Here is a 22,224-nt window from a genome sequence, read left to right as displayed (position 1 = left end):
AAAATATGTTTCGTTTTGTTTTTAATATCATATTCCTTTATCAATAGCATTCCATGAATGTTAATTATTTTTATTGTTAAGAAGTACTTAACAATAGTTTGTAATTTTATATTTTATTTAACTTTAATTTAAAAAAGAAATGAATATTGTTTTTGTTAAAACCTATTAGAAGTTTGTTTTAGTTATTTACATAAGATTTTTAATTATTTTTGTTGATTACTAATTGGTAGTTAATTGACAGGAAAATATGTTTCGTTTTGTTTTTAATATCATATTCCTTTATCAATAGCATTCCATGAATGTTAATTATTTTTATTGTTAAGAAGTACTTAACAATAGTTTGTTATTTTATATTTTATTTAACTTTAATTTAAAAAATAAATGAATATTGTTTTTGTTAAAACCTATTAGAAGTTTGTTTTAGTTATTTACATAAGATTTTTATATATGTTTATTAATTACAAATTGGATGTTAATTGACAGGATAATATTTTTTTTTTGTTTTTAGTATCATTTTCCTTTATAAGAAGAGTTAGGTGCAATATAATTAAGACTAAAATATTAACATATAATTTAACTACTGCAAAATGATGACCCTATAAATGTACCTATGTACATACCTGCATCATAATGTGTGTTTGATTTTATTTTGACTGAAATAAAAGACTGCTGTATAATAGCATAGTTTTATAAATAGTAGCATAATAGCATAGTTTTATAAATAGTAGCATAATATCATAGTTTTATAAATAGTAAATATAATTAAAAATTAAAATTCAAGCCAAAAATACATAAATAAATCATATGATTTCAACCAATACTTTTATTTTAGTAACTATATAACTCTTCCAGTAAAAATGGAGGAATAGAAACATGAATATATTATTAGTTCCATTTTTTACTATTAATGTGAAGGTAAGGGATAAATTGGTAAAAAATAAAAAAGACTAACGCTTCCATCTAGTTAACTCGAGTTAAGTAACTCGAGTTACATGAATTTTGACTCGGGTTAAATCGAGTTTTATTTTTTCCGAGTTGGCACATCACTAACACCGCACTTCACAAACTGACACTTGACGTTGACACTGCTTGAGAGTCGTGTCGTGTTCCGTCAAACGTCAGCTTACAATACAGACTATTTATTATGACTTATAAGTTAACTAACAACCATATTTTTATTAAAAAGTCTCAGGCCGAAGGCAGATTTCTTCGTATTTTGCAATACCATACCATCGTGCATTTCCAAAAACACACTTCATTTGAGAATTAAAATTTGATGCAGTGAGAATCATAGAGTGCCTCAAGTATCAACCAGTTAGTAGAACGCATTTATGCTCATTATAAATGGCATGCGTTATATTATAAAATGGAACGTCATCTCAGTAATATAATATAAAATGCATCTTTTTCTCACCAGTGTAAAAGCCCTAATAAGAAAGAGATAGACAAGGAAACCAAAACCAACAACAAAGCTTTCAGTCGCAATACTATGTCATTGTGTATAGAAACTTATGTCGTAATTGAGCGTCTTTAAGCTTATTTTGCTTTACATGAATTATGTTATAGGTAGCTACAGTGTGTTGTTAAGATATCTGTTAATCTCAGGTGTGTGCATGATAAATATATCTATAGCTTGTGTTGGTAGATGTATATGTAGAACATTATACATACACATACATATACATACATAATAACAACGCGTTTATCCACTGAACTACTTCGTACAATTTATTACGTTCTCTTGTGTATTTTTATATTGTTTTGATCAGTTTTACGATCATATTTCAGCTAAAATGGCTCTCTGCGTTTGTAAATGTCTTAATGTTACATTAGAAAGTGGAAAAATTGAAGAAATTATGGACATCGGAAAACTGGAGCTATCTTCAATTGAACAAAGGGATATTTTTTTCAGTGAGGTAGGTATTGGTCTTACATTGGCAAACATGATTTTAGCCTTGACTTTACGAAGGGCCTGAACCCGAATAGTTAAATTTATGTGTTTTGTGTACGATAATGTATATCGGCACGTATCCTTGACGCTTATTTATATACCCTTGGAAGTGGTAAACTCGTGGACCGTCTATTTACATTTATGAAACAAGGTTTATTTTAGTACGCGTGTATTGATTCATTTCACAAATAAAAACAATACGTTATGTAACGAGAACCGTTAATAAAATGTAAACATTATGTACCTGTGTTATGTTCACGTGATACGCATGTTCGGAAGTTAATAAAAACAAAACGCTAAAAATAACACACCTACTTAACTATTGCAATAGTTATTATTCATAATGATTTTGAAATTAAATGTATTTTTGTTTTTTCTTTCTATCATGATGATTATATTATTTTAATTCCTATTATTATTTCTTAATACTTCTATAATAAATACAAATTCCGCAACTCATTTTTAAACTTAAATTAAATACTTATGTCCATTTTTAGGACTTACTTACATGTCCAGCCTCATCATTGAAGGGTCACATAGTGCAAACTTCGCTGGTTGGGAACCGTAATGTTGGCCGCTGGACCTTGAACACATGTTTAGCTTGTGGTCAGACAACCCATGGCACATCACAGGACAGGCCGGAAACTGTGTTTATTTGCAAATCTATACAAGTCAGTAGTCTTGTATAATCCACTCTACACTGCTAGTCTGCTCTGAATATAGAAATGAGTCGCATCGCCATAGCAAATTGTATGAATACACCTGCCCACAACAACTTCAGAGTAGACTAGCAGTTTGGTGTGGATTATAACAACAATAACAATATGATTTATTTTTTAAATTTAATCCAATAATCTAATATCCATTTATATTATTTTGCAGACAACTCCAGACAAAGTTAGTAACTTGAAAAAATCACCCAATTTTTCACCAGTCTTCAACTTACTTGTACCGGAAGTAACAAATGATATTGAAATGAAAGAGAATAAAGACACAAACAATCTTTTAGTTAGCGATAAGAAAATGTTTCATCCCTCACTACAGGTGATAGGCACTCTAAGAAAACAATTAACTCAAACACTGGAATCACAACTTGAAGCTATCGAGGAGACTGTCAGACAGTTTAGAGATCAAAAATATGCAGAATATGAAGCCTACAGAGAAAGAGCACAAAGGGATCATAAAATTTTATCTAGGTAATGCACAAATAGTATATATAATAGACTAATAGACTGCAATTTTGTCAGATCTACCATCAAATTTGTTAAGTGATTATTTTCTTGAGTATGTTTAAATGAATATATAAAAAGATAAATCAGTTGACTATTTGTTGTTGATTATAAATTTTTGTTCTTTAAATTTCTGGAATAAAGGCAAATAATAACAGATATAGCTGGGCACATTTTGATAGTATAATTGTAAGAAATATAATGCTTTCATAAAAAATATGCTATCAGTGATCTAATATTATGATACACATAACACATATCACTTATTAACAGCTGTGTCATAATTATGTTTCAGTATTGTAAGTAAAGCTCAGAGCAATGTTGATAATGATGTTTGGAGACCTGACTCCAATGTAGATAATGGACCACCCTCACCACTTCTACCTCCACAACAGAGACGAAGACTATCTTCATTAAAAGATGCCAAATTATTAACACAAAATGCTATAAAGGTAATATGGTTATAATATCTTATGATAGAGCTGAATTCATATTACACTGTGTTCTCAGTCTGTGGTTATAGATGAAATAGATTAGTTACTATTGCTTTTGACTATGAGTGTACTATTATCTTATACTTTACAGACATACTTTTAATTTTTTTAATGATCAACTTTCATAGACATAGGTCTATTTGAGTTTGGTTAAAAATTGAATAAATATAGTGGTATAATTTTCTACATTGGAGACTAAGTTTGCAACTTATCAGCTCAGGTCATCACTAACAGTCTTGAAGTTATATTGTTTTATAATTCCAGTCTGTTGACCACATCCAACATGAGGAAGATTCATTGGATGCTGAAGATATATTTGACTTAGAGGGCATGGATTCACGTAATAACATTGCCTCCGATGTGGATGATTATGACTCTGACCGTAAGTATTGACTACTTAGTAATACTCTACACACAATAATATTATAATGCAAAAGCTCTTTGTTATGATTTTGTGTGCCTAGAGCACTGAACAGTCTTTGTTAATATTACTTAATTAAACTCTGAGGGAAGATATATGCTACTTTTTTAAATCATCCACTCATGGCTGATTTAAAAAAGTAGCATATATTTTATAAAAAATATAGCAAGTATTAATTGCGCTCAAACTCATACATCATAATCCTGTAAAAAAAACAAGTCACCTGTTTTTTTAATTATTACCATGAAGTATTTCAAAACATCTATATCTTTTTCATTAGTTGTACATTTCTACACATTTCTGTGGTACAGCCATCCTTAAGATTATTTTTACCATCAGCTAAAATCTGCTAAGTTGAGAAAACCATTACTGAATTCCTATATATTTATTTTCACAGCGGAAGGCAGTAACGACGAAGGTATTCACATCAGCCGTCCGCGCGGCATGGCGGCCGACATCGCGCGCTCTCTACCCATCAAAATGCCCCAATTTCTCACGGAACGTCCTACTTCGAGGGAGATAGATGACTATGTAAGTAAATGTTGTTTATAAAAATCTTATGATTTTAAGTTCAAATAAACAACCACTTTAAAAAAAAGGGCACACAAAACAGGCATATAATCAACCTGATAGTAAATGACCAGTGTCGCCCACGGATATCTGCAGTCAACCTGAGATAGATTCACCCACAGATGTTGCCCCTGGGGACTTTGAACACATTGTGAAAATGTTCTCCTCTAAATCAACACCGTTCAGACCAGAAGATGGCATAAGCAAATATAGGTATGTCCTGAGTAGAACTAAAACCTAATTAAATGATGTGTTTTGTGCCGCAGGAGGAGACGCAGGACATAGCGGCGAGCATAAGGGCGCTGGCGCGCTCGATGCACGGCGACGAGTTCGAGCTGCCGCGCCCGCGCTTCTCCACGCAGATCTAGCGAGCCCCTGCCGCGACGCTACGTGACAAATGTTTTGGTTAGCATTCACTATGTGTGCAATTATCCACTATCCTGATTCATTTTATTGTTTTTCGGATATTACCCTAGACTGCTAGTAGTAACGTTGCGTTGGTATAACGTTAAAGATGACATATTAGAACATACGGTTAGCGTTTTAGATGAAACTGTTGTAGGAATGGAGGCGATCTGTGCCATGTATTTTTTTCCCTGAACAAGTATGTATACATATTTTAAATTCTGTCTATATGCGAATAACGCTGCACGTAGTGCTAAAAATTATTAGAAAAGTAATAAAAAGATTACTAAAACCACGCACATGAATGATATTCAAAATATTTGTTACATGATCATTTCATGTTAGCTTGTAAGGACCAGACCTGCTCTGCGAAACTAATGTCAATAAGTCTTCGAGTTGTGTATGTTAACGATTCCGTGTGGATTCAGTTGTGGATCGTATTGTACCACTTACATATTGGTGCTTACAAGATGTGATTAAGTGACCCTAATTTCAATTTATGAACACATTGTATGAACATAAATCACACGTTAATTTTAGGCATCTTATCCTACTCTATGTACTTGTATTGAATAGTCAAAATAAAAATGTTGTGTCAATTAGCATCGTTAGTTCCTACTATTTGGATTTGTGCAATGATTTCTGCTCATGTGTTTCTACTTTTGCAATATGTTTATGGAAACACTATGTTAGAAAATCAATGTTATACCTAAGCATCAATCATATTATTGAGGTATATTAAGTGCTAAAGTTCGCACATTCTGTGATTTATGTTCATAGAATTTAACAGGAATGAGTTACAGCGCCCAGTTTCTTAGACATCGTTATTGTGAGATAAATATGTTAAGATAGCTTTCATAATTAATCAATTGCAACGTTTCGTAAATTCCTATACTTATTATTCCGTACTTTAGGCACCTCCAAACATGAGTTATGTATTTTTTCTTTAAAAATTGGTATGAATATAATTTTACAGGGTTAAATAATATTGTGCTCGAAAAAAAATATCTTGAATACAAAACGATATATTATAGCAATATTATCGAGAGGCTATGAAATGTTGATGATATAGAATTATTATATATTGTATATGTATACTGATGCAGCCAAAAGAATTTGTAGTTCAAATTCTTATGTTTAATAATAAGAAGTACTGATTTGTAATAAGCCTCTGGAATAGTAGAAAGGACAGTCTTAGACCAGATCAATGAATAATTAGATTTAGTATTAAAAAAATAACAGGATAATTAAGTGTACTTAGGAAACTTTGCCTGCTTCTTTCAATAATGACCTTACAGCGCTACCAGCGCTGTAAGGTCATTATTGAAAGGTAGATTATTCAATAGGTAAATAAGAAAACAATTAGTTTGGTTATGAACTTGATCTGGTTTAAATTCATAATATATTTATGTGTGTGATAATTATGTATGTGTGTATGTAATCATGTCTGTGAATTTGTTAAATTTATACCCATAATAAATAATAATAACTGTTAACATCTAAGTCATATCTATGTTAATAGGAACTTGAGAGTTTTCTATTGTTTTTTATGTCGTGTTATCTTATTGATAGGGGAAAATGTACAAAATATGAATACTTGCATTTCTTACTAGTCTTTTAGGGTCACGAAAAATTAAAATAAACATTAATAAATAAATTTATATTCAGACATGTACTGGAATCGCTAAATATAATAAACAGTTGTACATAGGGTTGCGAAATCATAATTGCTTTCTATAGATAACACCTAAATAAATCGAGAATCCTTTATTTTTATAACTAATATTTTGAATGGTGAATAATCAGATGGAAAATCGAATCAGGAGTTGGCTCAGATGGTATTCAGTTATTCGTACTATGAAGACTGTATTCAGTTATTCGTACTATGTTAAGATGTTAAGCCGGCAGTCCATGGTCATTCAGTGTCTTCCAAAAGCACTGTTCTGTAAAGAGCATGTAATGTATGGTTTTATTGTGATGTCATTTTTCAGTCAAATGTTTGATTTAGTTATATAGGTACCTATTATTAAATATGTTTTTTTGGTGTGACGATGTCGAGATGGACCTTGATTGTAAAGATTAGAGATCACGTAATAAAATATGACGAGAAACTGATTTTCTTTTAAACTAATACTACATATCCCCTATTTATAAATAGCAGCAATCTACAAACACTATTAAATCAAAGGCCTTTAATGCATTTTAATATTATTTTATTTGAACGTCAATAAAAAATAAAAATATATAATACGTTATATTTAGATAAAACCATATATTTATCACCATGATGTAGTTTTTGGTTTCGTATAACAATATTTGAGGACAACCCCAAATCCAAATATTTTAATTCAGAAAGCTAATTTAGTTATAGAAATGTCCTTGAACCAAAATTATCCTTATTATTAGCATTTACTTAATTATGGCTAGCCTAGGAGTATGGATTTCAGCTACCCATGTTTCGGGTTGAAATTCTAGTCTCGACTTTTTGATTTTTTTTGTATTTCTGTGGAGAAAATATTATAAAACATACTTGTTTGAAAACATCCCACAAGGTTTTTAACGTTGTGTAGAACACCAGCACCTATATTGAGTGGTAAACTGTGGCCTATACTATACACTGTTAACTATAATATTTCAACTTCTATGGAGAATCCTCTTATACGTCATAATACAATAATGTTGTCTGCAACCATCAATTTCAGTCGGTCGTATAGGAGCACCTTTATAATAATAATAATAATTGTGACGTCGTCACTATGTATACAGATCCGTCGCTATAGTTACAGCGTCACAACAAATGACGTGACGCTAGAATCTACATTTTGTTGAGTTTAAGCAGTGCATTTATTACTTTAGGTGTATTTACTCGGAGCAAATATGTTGGGCTCGCGTTTTAGCGTGTCGCGGCAAGGTTCTGATGTCAGGCAACGCGCAGTGGAAGAAGATGACGAGTTGTACAGCGGATTCAATGACGTGGCTCCTGCTCTGGACACCCGGTCTCTACGGGAGGACCAGGCCTTCCAGCAAACCATACGCACCGCTGGTATAGGCAGGCTGCCTAGTAGGACAGGAACAGGGGTAAGTGCAGTATTTTTTAATTCCATTTTGCTTTTTTTTAAAGTGACGAAGCATTCGCCACAACCGGCGATTATAGATAAATATCGTATATATCATACCTATGTTAAATGAAACAATATCTATTTTAATGTTTTGTTATGATTTTGTTTGTTGTTGTTAGTGTTAATTGTGGTAGTGTTAATTTGAATAGCTATAAAATGGTTGATAGTATAAAAACCTTTGATACCTTTATGCAAATTATATAGATAGATGGTTAAATAGTATCTGTCTATGTTTGTAAAAGAAATATATCATATTTTTATATCCGAAATATTTCACTTTGACCATTGCATCTTTTGTCAATTTTCAAGAACATTACAATGTCTTTCATCACGCAACATATCACAATGTTTGAACTAAGTTCAATTTGATCTATGCTCCCGTACCATATAACAATACATTGGAATCAGTTAAAACATCGTAAGAGCGTTTGTCCACCGCCGCCGTCACCGGACCGTCACCGAGAACGAGATGACGGCGCCGAAGTACCGGTACATACATTTACTATAGCCGCGTGTCCACCGCACGTTCGTTACCCGAGCACCGTGACAAACAACGGCGGTGGACAAACGCTCTCCAAAACGTCCGCTTCGCAGATGTTCCGCGTGGGCACGGTGAGCGTGTCGCGCGCGGGCACGGCGGCGGCGCGGCCCGTCACCGCGCTGCGCGCCGCCGGCTACACGTCCGCCGCGCGCGACGCCGCCGTGCGCGACGACAACAGGGAAGACACGTACGTAAACATGCATACCAATGATGAATAACAATGTTTACATTACTAAGTATAGTCCGCGCCAAACTTCTAGGCCGCTCTGAAGTTGCACAAGTAACGCAACTATGTACCCGCGGACGAGAACGGGCTGCGGACGGGTGCCGGGCGGGTCCCGCGCTGTCTTCGTCCCGCTAATATCTACAATTTGTTATTGCGTATGCGACTTATTTCTATATTCGGAACGGGCTAGCAGTTTGGCGTGGAATCTACCTACTTAATATATTTCCATTTATTTACCATCAGAAATTTGACAAGTGGCTCTTTAATTTTACGCAGTACCTAATTCTATATGCTTTCAAGGAACGAATATAACGAACCTGTACCTTTAATCATCTATATTATTTTTTATCTTTAAAATCGGTTTTTCATTTTTGTCCTGCATTAATCTTAAGCTAAAAATTGTAGTTATTTTGAAATTATAGCAAAATTTGCAAACACGATATTGTTTTTATGCTTGTACAAGTCTTGTTTTATACCAGATATTACGTGATTTTAATTATTTCTTTACTCAGCTACACTCAAAACTCAAAATTCATTCATATAAGAAAACAACAATTATTAGCTTAAGCTTATTTATGTATTACTTGCATATAATTATCATAGCATCGAAGATAAAGTGAAGCAAATGGAGGCGAAAATAATGACCCTGGTAGAGGAATCATGCATGTTAAGCGCCCGCCTCGAAAATGATGATGACTCCGGCACCAAAAAAGAATATGACTTAGGGAAGGCAAGTATACAAAATTAAGTATAATTTGCTGATGTTTTTTTTTTATAAGATTGAAATAGCAAATTAGTTTCCAGGTCACCTGATGGTTAGTGTTCAGTGATTACTACTGCGCATGTCAATGCATATAGATGCGGTAAAGATGTCAATCTATACCTAAACAACTAACCTTACTAATAGAACAGGGATTCTGCCTGTAGAAGCACTGAAACATTGCCACTTCCGGAAGCTAAGATATTCGAGGTGGTGCCTCCCTGGTACAACCATAAAAGTTCAACCATTTTTTTTATTATTCGTTCTTTCGATGATATGAATTCAATTTCATTATTAACGTAAATTTATTTTAAAACCAGGCTCTGATAAAAGCTCAGGAAGCGTCAGCTTTAGAAAGGCAGCTCATCCGGATGCAAGAACAAGCTAATTTGGGGGACTCTCACAATTTGGATCTCACATTTGCTGTTAGTATGAAATATTGCCCTAATATTAAAGAACACAAATCATTTTATCTATTTTTATAAATTTTATCTTGTTCTTCTCAACCGAATTAATGATATTCCAAGTTACATTTAATTTAGTAATATTTTTTAAGTATAGAGTAAATATTGAAACTTTTGTTATGTCTTTACATTCACAATTTTAATAAAAACCTTATCTCTTATCTCATTCCTCTCAATAGAATTTTTGATATTATGTAAATCATAAATGCTAATCAATATTTCACTTAACGATATTATTTGGACAATCTTAATTCAATTATAACATCATTTTTCATTTCAAGGTATTATGCAATTTAGCTGGGCAATATGCACAAAACGAAATGTATACGGAAGCTCTAAATACGTATCAGCTACTTACGAGAAACAAATTATTTCCGCATGCTAATCGTCTCAAGGTAAAAAACATGTATATTTTGTAGTAAACATGATTAGGAATTCCATTAATTTTTAGGGTTCTGTACCCAAAGGATAAAAACGGAACCATATTACGTTTACGTTTTAGGTATGATAACAAATACTAAAATAAAAAAAAACAAATGAGAATATGGTGGTACGGAACCCTTCCTGTGCAAGTTTGACTCATATTTGGCCAATTATTTTAAATAATTTTTCTAAGTGTTTAGGTGAACATGGGAAACATACATTTTAAAATGGGCGAACATCCCAAAGCACTCAAACTTTATAGGATGGCGTTAGATCAAACTCCGACGGCCGAGAAAGATCTAAGGTGAGATTTATTGACTTGTTTTTCATCTTTCCGTTGTCTTGCTAATAAGTATCAAATAAATAAATATCATTGTTTGTCGATGAACGTTGAATTTGATTGAGACTGAATTCAATGTCAATACATTTTCTACCGGTTAAGTAATTTCGTGTTTACGTTTGAAGCGTGGTCTTGTGAGAATTTATATAAACACTTTCATTTAAGCGTATATATGAAAGTAGAATGCCAAAAAGTCTACTATTAATAACTGTTATTGTCATAATGAATACAAGTACTCGTAAGTAATACATATTGAAGTAGGTCGCTTCATTGTTTTCCATATTATACTCGTTTCGTATTATACCTACATCTCTACTTATTCATCATAAATAATGTTTTATTAATTTTTAGAATGAAAGTGATGCATAATATCGGTTTGCTTCTCGTGCGGATGGGCAAGTTCCGCGATGCAGTCACAAACTTCCAGCATATAATGCACGAACAAGGGGATTTTCAAACAGGTATCTATAAAAAGGACTGTCTTTAGTTACCTAATTCCATCTATGGCTTCAGAAATAACTGTCCGTCGAACATAAGTAGGTACTTAATTCACGGCGGTGCTAAGTAAAAGCAGTTGTGAATGAATTACTATTTGTACCTACTTGTGAATATACTACCTATTTACCCGTGTTTTACATTCCTTAAACTAAACTGCCAAATAGTTAATGGTTCAAAATGGTAAATAACCGTGAAAAGCTTAAATAAAGTTTACCTACAACTGGAAATAGGTGGTTAAAAATCCAGGTTTTGGTTCATGTTTATAAAATTACTTTTCTTGGTGTTTCTAGGATTACATCTGGTGTTATGTTCGGTGGCGCTAAATGACGCAGAGGGGGGCAAGGCGGCTTTCCACGCTATGCTGGACGTCGAACCACCCACTTATCACCAAGATATCGCTATCGACGATGTACGTGCCACCTAATCTGGTTTGTTTGTAAAATAATAATTCGCCTGATTAACTTTCTAAATATGATTGTAGTTTCTAGGCACACGGTTTGTAAATAACAAGAAATTAGATGCAACGTAAACGATAAAGATGAAATATTTATGATTTTCCTGGTGATAAGCTCATGGCCATTTCTAATCATAATCTAATCTATTCGAATGAAATCACAGATGTGTTGTTCTACAGCATAAAAAAATAAGAGTTTCTACACATATAGTCCCCATTCTAAGATTCTTTGCCACGCAGATGCTACTGACATATGAATGGACGATTTTTAATATACCCAGCCCCAAAATAGTATTACTTATAGATATACTAATTATTTAGATGACTGTTTATCTAGTTTTGAATCACGGGCTATTTACGTGTCGGACCAATAAGAAGAGCATAGCGTCACGATCAGATGTTTAAGACACGATAATCGAAATTTAAGATTTTCGACAATTCGGCAAACTCGAAAACGCGCTGCACATTCCGTTATTTATTTGAAGAATGGTATCCTGCCATGGGTGCACGACGCATACGTGCATCGATTTTTTTATAATATAGGTAGGTAGCAGAGGACCATGCAGTCCACCTGATGGTAAGTGGCTACTGCCGCCCATGAACATTTGTAATCAACCCCAGATAGGATATTCCTACCTGAAGTCGGTCACAGATGCGCCGCTAGCCCTAAGGACTAAGCTGGAACGTCTGGGAAAAGTAAATCTCCTTTACCACACCATTCAAACCAGAACACAGCAGCGCTTAACACTGCTGTTATGAGGTAGAAATAAGAGGCGGTGGTGCCGCCCGAGTCGAACCACCACTACCACCTTGACTAGAAGTTTGGCGCAGACTATATCCTGTCACGGTAGCTGTACGCTTTGAGCAATACGTTGCATTGCGGCATCGCGTCGCATTACGTGCATCGGTTGCAGGAGAACGACGCGTACGAGTGCGTGGTGCGCGACGTGGCGCGCGGCGACCGCCTGGCGCGCTGGTCGCGCCGCGCCGCCGCGCACGCGGAGCGCTGCCTCGCGCTCGCCGCCGCCGCGCTCGCCCGCCCGAGGACCGCGCGCGACGGACGCGATGTGCGGGATGATGATCACGGGTAATGAGTTTGTACTGATTATTTATTGTTGTATTGTTAGCAATATATTCAAATTATTTCATTACGTATAGAATTATTTTCATGATGTGTTATTTTTATAATAATAAGTGCCCATTTATATAGTCACTGGCTGTGTGGGTTATACGATTGTGTGCATTAGCATAAAAAAGAAAAAGAACACGCTTGGCGTGAGACTTCTATTTTACGCGGGAATAATAAAAGTTGTAAATTGCATCAAGAAAATAGTTTGTGTTATTAGTATTAGTTGGGAATTGGTGCATATTAACAGCAGTGTTGACGCTGTTTTGTTCTAAATTAAAGGGTGTGGTAATGGAGATATATTTTTCCGAGTCATTCCAACTTACTTCATGGGGGTGTGTGGCCGAGTTCAGATGGGAATCCGATCTTGTCTCGGGTTGATTGCAGATGTCTATCAGATGGACTGCATGCTCGTGTGTTATTCCTATATTATAATGATAAATAAAAAAATCTGGTTTTATACTCATTTCTTAAATCTGATAGTATGTCATAGAAATCATCGTGATATCGTCAGTGTCGTAGATATAATTTTTGACCTAGCATCTCTCTCGATCTCCTAACGGACATGGACTCATCATAGCCTGCGTGAAGGGACATCATGATGTAGCATCGATCACTGGAAGGGCGGTCGGCTAGTTTTACTGGCAGTTCGATCGTAGTTTTCGACTGATACGCACGTGCTCCTCGTGATTGGTGGAAAGTCGTATGGTGTTTTAATTATAAAGCCACTACTATAAAATAATAATTGTGTTTCAACATGTTGAAATAATCTCATTTCTGATGTTAGCAGCGGGAGCAAAAAAAATTGGGTAACTTTCATAATTAGTAATGGTTGTTAAACATTGACAGCGTGGCGTCGTGGTGCGTGGAAGCGCTCCGCGGGTACTCTGGCGGCGGCGCGGGCGCGCGGCTGGAGCTGGGCAGCGCGCTGGCGGCGCTGCGCGGCGCGGCGGGCGCGGCGGCCTGCGCGCCCGGCCTGCCCGGCGCCGCGCGCGCGCTGCAGCGGCTGAAGGCCGTCGCCAGGGCGCACCCGAACGACCGGGTGCTGCGCGCCGAGGCCAATGCTGACGCTGCTTTTGTTGCTTATGCGGTGTGTATTATTTATAGGAATTAATTGTTTTACAATTAAATGGTTTGTATTAAATAGAAAATATGTATTAAGGAATGTAAAATAATAGTTTATTCGATTATTTCCATATTTACATATTGACAATCAACAAACTGCGCTGCCTGGAGACTAAATATATAATAGTTAGGTTAGGTTTAGAAATGTATCTTGGGCCTTTGGCGAACCAATATCATATCTATTTATATAAATATGAATATTTTCCTAACCATAACAAATATTATTATTCCATTTTTGTTGAATTGTTCACTAACGTTTAAATATAGTAACTAAAGCAAATAAATATTGAAGCATATTATGATGCATATAATGTAGAGATGGTAAAATATTTCTCTACCACATAATTATTTTCAATAGTCCAGGTAACTGCTATTAGAGTAAAGTACGAGTACGTATAATTAATAGCGATGCTTGTGTTAATGTTTCAGTTGGGCAAGTGGTCGGAAGCGAAGTCTCTGGCTGAAGCGGCGGGGCGCGACGATCCGTACTCTTGTCCAGCGCGAGTATGCGCAGCGCTGGCGGCCGCGCAGGTCACTGCGCAGGGCGGCTTGCAGGGTGGCTTGCAGAGCGACGCACAGGGTGATGCGCAAGGCAGTGTGTTGGGCAGTGTGCAAAGTGGGCCCGATGTTGCGCCGCTCGCCGCTGATCTTGCTTCGCAGCTCACCGCCGCTACACATCTCGACCCTGCTGATCTCATAGCAACGCATGATCTAGGTAAAAATTCTATATTAAACATTATATACACTTAGCGTTGCAAAGGTTTAATATTTGGAGGAACATGTCCCGCCGGGCTAGGTGCTCATGTCCGGGGACCGGACTATCGTGCTATCTACAGTCTCAGTTCGTAACTTGTACAAAATGTTTAGAAAACTGCGACAGCGTGATTCAGGATACTCGTTGCGGGTAGCGGGAAGTCGCCATGAATATATTAAAGACTGATACATATACACATATTCATAATCAATCTAACCAATGTTTTGCCTGATAAAGTACGACATTTGTCAATTTGTTTATACTAGAAATTGATAGCGACTTACGTCCGTTGTTAATACATACTCAATATGGTCGTAGCGCTGGCCCTGGAGGGCAGCGGCGCGGAGGGCGGCGCGGAGGCGCGCTGGCGGCGCGTGCGCGGCGCGGCGGGCGCGGGCGCCACGCTGCGCGCGCTGGCCGCCGCCGGCCTCGCCCGCGCCGCCGCGCGCGCCGCCGACCCCGCCGCCGACCACTGGTATGATCACGGCACGTGATGCAAACAGTCGCGAAATCTTATACATAAAATTCTCGTGTCACAATGTTAGTTACCGTCCTCCGAAACGGCTTTACCATTTTCACCAAATTTTATTTGCATATTCAGTAGGTCTGAGAATCGACTACTGTCTATTTTTCATACCCCTAAATGATAAAGGTTGTTCACCCTTAACATTTTTTTATTTATATGGCAACACAACGTTTGCCGGGTCAGCTAGTAATAATAATAAGTTTCCGAATTGTTTCGAGAAAAAAATGGTACGACCGTGCCGCTTTTTTTTGCTCGACTTGGAGGGGTACTTCTGTGCCCCCAGATAATAATGAGTTTGCTCTAGGGTTTACTATTCAGTGCACGGAAAATATGCCAAAAATTTAAATGTCCTTTATTTTTTTTTGTTAAGATATGAAATTGCTAGCCATATTTTTAAATTGAAAAACCATTGTCAATTTAAGAATATTTTGAAGTTTTACTCTTTCGAATTTTAATGCAGGTTTGCAAACATTATACTACATTTTCAACACCAGTGGAGTTACCAATTCATCGCAAGTTTTGAAGGAAAATTATTTTTCAATTCGTTAACAAATACGTTACTACTCATAAAGATTAAACTAGAGCGATGAAGCGTTCTTCATGAATTTATTATTTGCCCTAATACATGGTTAAACCAAGATTAAATCTTTTTAAAAGTTTATCTTAAGATTGATAATGGTTAGTTAAATTACAAAATTTATTATTTTTACAATAATAAAATACATTGATAATAAGATACATTTTTACAAAATATACGTGATTAGTTACGTTTATATACGTTAATATTCGTTAATATACGTTTTAGGTATAGTATGATCGGCAACTGGGACGCGGGGGTGTCGGGCGCGCTGGCCCGCCTGCACGCCGAGCGCGGCGACACGCTCGCCGCCAAACAACACTATCAGGACGTAAGGAAATTGGACCTGTTATAATTAAATTATCGGGAAAGTAATTATTTGGGCCTTTAGTGTTATCTGAATAAAAAAAGAAAATCACTTTATTATGTTATGTCACTTAAATTATGTGGTCCTAATCGGTATTTCATTTAATATTTGTAACTTTTGGGGAGGCATCTGGATGGCATCTGACTGTCAAACATTTTTTTACGAGCACTTCTGTAACGAGCATATTGTCGCCAGGATTAGCGACTATAATAGTGCTTTAATGACATATTTACAAGACTTGAACAATTACCTAATCTTAATAACCTCTTAACTTTATAGTACTCTTCTCGCACGTCTTATAATACTCGTATATAGGACGTGTATATAATAAAGTAATTAAAACACGGTACGAACAACTTCAAAGTAATGTATATTTAACGTTCTTGTTTTATAAATATAATCCAATATAATGTTTCCTAGGTGGAGGCGATATGGCCGTGCGAGGTGTCTGCGCTGCAGTGGCTGGGCGGCGACGCGGCGCCGGCGGACGCGCTGCCGCACTACCGCCGCGCCGCGCGCCTGCAGCCCAACAACGTTAGTTACATTCCAAACTACATGCATTTGGTGGTAGAACCCTTTGTGGTTCGACTCCGGCGGCACCACCGCCACATCTACCTAATACCGCCATTTCTACCTAATACCAGCAGTGTTAAGCGCTGCTGTGTTCCGGTTTGAAGGGTTGTGGTAAGGGAGACAGACTTTTCCGAGGCGTTCCAGCTTAGTCCTCAGGGGTAGCGGCGCATCTGTGGCCGACCTCAGGTAGGAATATCTAATCCTATCTGCGGTTGATTACAGATGTCTATGGGTGGCAGTAGCCACTTACCATTACCAGGTGGACTGCATGCTCATCGTCTTATATTATAAAAAAAAAAAACATATTTTTAACAGTATGCCACAGCTTTTAATGCTTACATATGTTCCTCTCAGCCGCGGAGGCATCCGGGAAAATAGTGCGGACTCCTACCAGCTAAAACCCCACGGTGTTCCTCTGGACGCCTTTTGTCGGCACCACGCTATAAGCACTCGTCCGACTCCGAAGTTCCGACGTCACCACATCTCCACCTAATCTTACCTAATAGCGGTAGTGTTAAGCGCCGGTGGGTTTTGATTTGAAGTTGTATGCAGATATATTTATCCGAGGCGATCCAAGTGGAACGAATTGAATATATTGAATGGGTTACGGCGAGTCCATGTACGACACTAACCATTTCTCATAAAATGGACGGTATGCGTATGTTTTCTTTCGAGTTTTTTTTTTTTTGTAAATATAATAAAGATCAATCAGTTACCTGCATAATTTATAGTACCTAAGTGTAATAATTCAGTCAATAAATTGATAAAACGTATTTTTTATACAATTTTCTATACAAGCCGCAATGGGGCCTCCTGATCGGCGGTTGCTTGCGGGCGAGCGGGCGCTACCAGGAAGCTCTGGCGCTGTACAAGAAGTTGAACTCCCGATTCCCCGATAATGTGCAATGTAAGTATCTGTTCTATGGTAATAAGTTTAATCTGTTTCTTAAGTTGGTAATTCTAAAATATATATATTTTTTTATAATATAGAAGTAGCAGACGAGCATGGAGTCCACCTGATGGTAAATCGCTACTGCCGCCCATGGACATCTGTAATCAACCCCAGATAGAATTAGATATTCCTACCTGAGGTCGGCCACAGATGCGCCGCTACCCCTGAGTAATAAGCTGAAACGCCTCGGAAAAGTATGTCTCCCTTACCACACTCTTCAAAACGGAACACAGCAGCGCCTAACACTGCTGTTATTAGGCAGAAATAGGTATGGCGGTGGTGCCACCGGAGTCGAACCACAAAAGGTTCTACCACCTTCGATCTGGAATGTAGTGGATTTAATATGTATTCATGTTAGTTGTGGGCTTATCTTCACTAACTTAGTAACTCAGGATCGATGAAGATGTAGCTTAGTGATCCACGGATCAATAGCACGTTTTGACAGAAATATCAGAAATAGTAGTGTTACTTTCGATGTTCTACTCAAAATTAGTAAACTTACTAAAAATACAAAATTAATAATCACTGAAATACATGTTACTGGTCTTCATAATTAAATCAAAAATAAATGCTTGCACTTGTTTTGTCTATTTTAATACGAACTATCTTTCGTATTAAAATTAATGGGGCGTAAAGTTTGCCTATTGCCCAGGCAGCTAAATCAGCTTACGCCTCGGGCGGCTAAAACTAAACTGAACACCATCCGTCATATCTGATACGGGGAATATGGTAGTAATTAAAAACATTTAAAACAGGTTTGAAGCTGATAGTGAAGCTATGTGGCGACCAGGGACTGTCAGAGACCTCCGCGTGGAGCCGCGAGTTGCAACGGGCTCAAGCGCGGGCCAAACAACAGGAGAGAGGTAATGTGCTCTGTATTTGCTTACAGGATCATAATTCAAAAAAAATTGTGTCAGCAAACGTACAGAAAGGATAAAAGGGTGGTATAGTTTAGTAGGAGTGCAAAGTAAGATTAGCGAAATAGGCCTGAGTAGGATTAAAAATAATACCTTTATTGTACTTAAAATTAATGTTTCAATCACATTTCTTTTGTAGAAATCAAAACATACTGTTATAGAACTAATCTATAACAGTATGTTTTGATTTTCTAACCGGTTTACTGCATGACCACTGATTATTTGCTTACGTCAGACATTCACATGCAAGATCGATTTTACTATACAAAATCGAATAATTATATAGGCAATAGTCCAAAGACAAAAATAAGACTAATTCCTACCTGTACGATCTTTTAGATTATCTATTAAAGCTAATCTTTATCTAAGATTAACGCCCGTTAGTAATAATAAATGATCAATCTTAATCAATGTTAATCTAACCTAATCAAAATTTGAAATCTTAAATTGTTCATTGAATCATGACTCTTGGTATTAATAACTGGCGTAAGACGCCATGCGCATCGGTGAACTAATTATACTCTGACTGAGGAAAAGTATTTTACGATATACTTTTGCCCCCAGAAAATAAAAAAGTATAAGTTGTTGTTCACCTTTTGTTATCATTGACGATAATCTTGTTATTCCACTTAATGTTTACTCGCCGCTTACGCAACATTTAATAGCTACGCGGAAAGTTTCGTAGGAAATGGCATGATTTGTGTTTGCGTAGTGAATACGCTTTTTAACCGACTTCCAAATGTAGGCGAAAGGTCCTCAATTCGTCTGAATGTTTTTTTAATGATAAATCTTTACGCACGTTGTAGATTTTATCTGAATACGTGCGTATCATATAAGCTAAAATAATATGTATCTAAGATATCATCACAGCTTATGTAGCATATAATTGAATAATCTTTTTCGCAAATTACATAATTAGACTAGACTAGAACCATGATATGACTTGATAAAATAATTTATAACACCATGCTGTAATGGTATTCGTACATAATTGTCCCATTTAGATAATAAAGGTGTGTAGCTATACCAGCGTTTTTTAGGTTTGTTTGGTAACCTGTTATACCAATATTATAAAAAGGGTATTTTTTCTAGCGCAGTAAGATTATTTTTTTTACTCATATTATTCAAATGGAATCTCTAAGATTACCGAAAGAGTTCATGTAAAATAACTTCAACTATAAAGGAGCTGCAGTATGTCAAAATATATAAAAGTATTCTAGACTTATTATAGACTAATAAAGCAACAGGCTCAATCAAATTAAAGCTATACGCCAAAGGATTTTTTGATTCTAATTCAATTCATATTTTTGTGATTACTCAATCCATATTATAATGTTTTGTAATTTTGTTGCAGTTACCGTGGCATCAGCTGGAAGCGGCTCATCCGGTGCGAGCCAGTCTCCAATAGATCAAATAAGTGGTATAGCGAACAGTTGACCCTTATTGATAAACACGCACGTACCGCTATCATTCCACATTTGTATAAACAAATACTAATACTACCCAACAATAACCAGAAATAACCCGTTGTGCGTCACTATGTAACTATATGCCAGATAATACCGACTTTTATAGCGCTTATTCGTTTTCTGTAAAGATTACGAGTCGTATAGTACAGAGGGAACGCGTTTAAACTGACCCTTTTGCTTAGTTCAAACCAGTTCAGTAAATGCTTGGTTTAGTTACATTGAAGTAACATTTACTGCTAGTCAAAAGATCATATTGGCTTATAAGTTAAAGTTGATATTAAATACACAAGACGCGTTTAAACGAAATGTTACAATTAGGAGCAATGTCAGAGTTTATCTACAATGTATCAAAATCATAATACATTGGTCTGACAATCATAATTTTAATGTTTCTTGATTAACATAGAAATGTACTGAAATAATAGGAAATAATAATGAACAAGACAAACAAGTCGTTTAGTAATTCAATTCCATAAGACATAATTATAATCTATTACAATATAATTTTGGGCATTGGCGGTATATCATATTTATTTTTACATATTGCGTCACTGTGCAAAATATAGTCACCAATTTCGCAATAGTGATTTATTACCTACCTATTTATAAATGGATATGAACAATATGAATTTGACTGTGTACTACAAAAGTGTAATTCAATACGAATAAAGGGAAGTATTTTAAATTTTATTAAGGTATTGTAATTAATCAAATGTATGTAATTATATTATTATCCGGAGTTTTAACATGACATGGCACTTATACTGACTTTCGTTTTCCATGTGTACATAATGCTTATAGAAGTGCAAATATATCATGTGGGCGGAATTAAATTCATACAAAGATTTTATGAGCAAACAAAGATAAATGTGTGTTTGATCGCAGGTGCCACCCGCGACGAACGCAGTGCGCAGCGCCCCGCCACTCGCACGTAAGTCTCTCCCCGCTCTCCCCTTTGACGTCACAACACACCCCTCTCTTCCCTTCGCAAGCCTATAGGAGGCTCGGCCGGCAATACTCCCCGCTCTCCCCTTTACAGGCCCGCGGAGGCTCGACCGATATACTCCACCATTCTAAGAGGAGGCTCGTCTGGGTTGACACATTTATTTTGGCTAAAGCGTCATTTAATAAACAAATAATTGTTAGACATGCCAGGTAGTTGTAAGGGTATGTAGTAGGTACAGTAGACGTTTATTATTTATTGATGTATTTTGTTATTAATATATAATATTTAACGCAGTTTATCGATGATTGATTTTTGGCAAAAATGCCTGCTGATAGATAAAAAGTTAAAGCTAAATAATAAATTCGTTAAAGTATTTTTCACAAGTACAATTAATTGAAAATGTCAATATATTTCTGTTGCATGAATTATGAAACCCATAGAATTATGAAAAAGATTTGATGCCTCTTTCAGATATTCCAGTGACATGTCGTCTCATGAGGCTATGGAGCCCATGACTCGGTCGCTAGTTCGCACGGACACCAAGAAGAAAAGCACGGACGACTTTGCTGATGACCTGCCACTGCCGCCGGAGTAACTAGCCTGGTTACAATTTCATTAATTATTTATGTAGTGCAATTTTAAAATGAGCACAACTCGCCCCAGGTGGTATGATGACGTCAAATACCGGCATAAAACTGTTGCGATCAAAAGTGGTATGGAATGAGAATGGGCTTGTGACTGTTGTTTATCTCGATAGGTTGATGGATGTTGACTATTTGTAATATTCCATTAGTTTTTATATAGAAATACTTTAGAAATCTCACTACGATTATCGGTTATGTCGTTTTAAATGTTTTAAATATATGTTACTAATGTGCAATTTAATACATTTTTGCATTAAAATAAGTACATAACATGTATTTTGTATGTTATTAAAAAATAAAGTATTTATTTTTGTATTATTATTTAATTATTCACAAGTGATCTTCAATTGAAC

General features: G+C 36.1%; 2 protein-coding genes across 2 annotated transcripts; both read left to right on the top strand.

The window, feature by feature from the left end:
* Nucleotides 1-1,673: 1,673 nt before the first annotated feature.
* Nucleotides 1,674-6,366, top strand: LOC140751554 (uncharacterized). Its single transcript, XM_073085466.1, has 7 exons — nucleotides 1,674-1,916; nucleotides 2,449-2,622; nucleotides 2,834-3,147; nucleotides 3,476-3,632; nucleotides 3,939-4,056; nucleotides 4,493-4,626; nucleotides 4,932-6,366. Exons 1-7 carry the CDS (start codon nucleotides 1,794-1,796, stop codon nucleotides 5,031-5,033), a joined length of 1,122 nt encoding a protein of 373 aa, XP_072941567.1. The 5' UTR covers nucleotides 1,674-1,793; the 3' UTR covers nucleotides 5,034-6,366.
* A 1,497-nt stretch (nucleotides 6,367-7,863) lies between these two features.
* nompB (intraflagellar transport protein 88-like protein nompB) lies at nucleotides 7,864-22,186 on the top strand. Its single transcript, XM_073086032.1, has 19 exons — nucleotides 7,864-8,148; nucleotides 8,784-8,917; nucleotides 9,560-9,686; nucleotides 10,037-10,141; nucleotides 10,462-10,575; nucleotides 10,804-10,907; nucleotides 11,295-11,404; nucleotides 11,732-11,850; nucleotides 12,810-12,982; nucleotides 13,871-14,111; nucleotides 14,576-14,861; nucleotides 15,219-15,375; nucleotides 16,232-16,334; nucleotides 16,791-16,904; nucleotides 17,742-17,850; nucleotides 18,651-18,758; nucleotides 20,167-20,232; nucleotides 21,167-21,212; nucleotides 21,699-22,186. The coding sequence occupies exons 1-19, from the start codon at nucleotides 7,948-7,950 to the stop codon at nucleotides 21,820-21,822; spliced, it is 2,541 nt and encodes an 846-aa protein (XP_072942133.1). The 5' UTR covers nucleotides 7,864-7,947; the 3' UTR covers nucleotides 21,823-22,186.
* Nucleotides 22,187-22,224: the final 38 nt, after the last annotated feature.

This window comes from Epargyreus clarus, unplaced genomic scaffold, assembly GCF_041222505.1.
Source record: "Epargyreus clarus isolate Ecla_fem2 unplaced genomic scaffold, WU_Ecla_fem_2.2 ptg000023l, whole genome shotgun sequence".
Taxonomy (NCBI): Eukaryota; Metazoa; Arthropoda; class Insecta; order Lepidoptera; family Hesperiidae; genus Epargyreus; species Epargyreus clarus.
The sequence above is the reverse complement of the archived record's forward strand: the minus strand, read 5'-3'. Positions and strand labels throughout refer to the sequence as shown.

Excerpts from the sequence above, each read along its gene's own strand:
- LOC140751554 (XM_073085466.1), top strand. The coding sequence starts at position 1,794 with ATGGCTCTCTGCGTTTGTAAATGTCTTAATGTTACATTAGAAAGTGGA. Across the intron at positions 1,917-2,448 it reads GGGATATTTTTTTCAGTGAG|GACTTACTTACATGTCCAGC; the intron begins GTAGGTATTGGT and ends GTCCATTTTTAG. Across the intron at positions 4,627-4,931 it reads CGAGGGAGATAGATGACTAT|GAGGAGACGCAGGACATAGC; the intron begins GTAAGTAAATGT and ends TTTGTGCCGCAG.
- nompB (XM_073086032.1), top strand. The coding sequence starts at position 7,948 with ATGTTGGGCTCGCGTTTTAGCGTGTCGCGGCAAGGTTCTGATGTCAGG. Across the intron at positions 10,142-10,461 it reads ATTTGGATCTCACATTTGCT|GTATTATGCAATTTAGCTGG; the intron begins GTTAGTATGAAA and ends TTTCATTTCAAG. Across the intron at positions 10,908-11,294 it reads ACGGCCGAGAAAGATCTAAG|AATGAAAGTGATGCATAATA; the intron begins GTGAGATTTATT and ends ATTAATTTTTAG.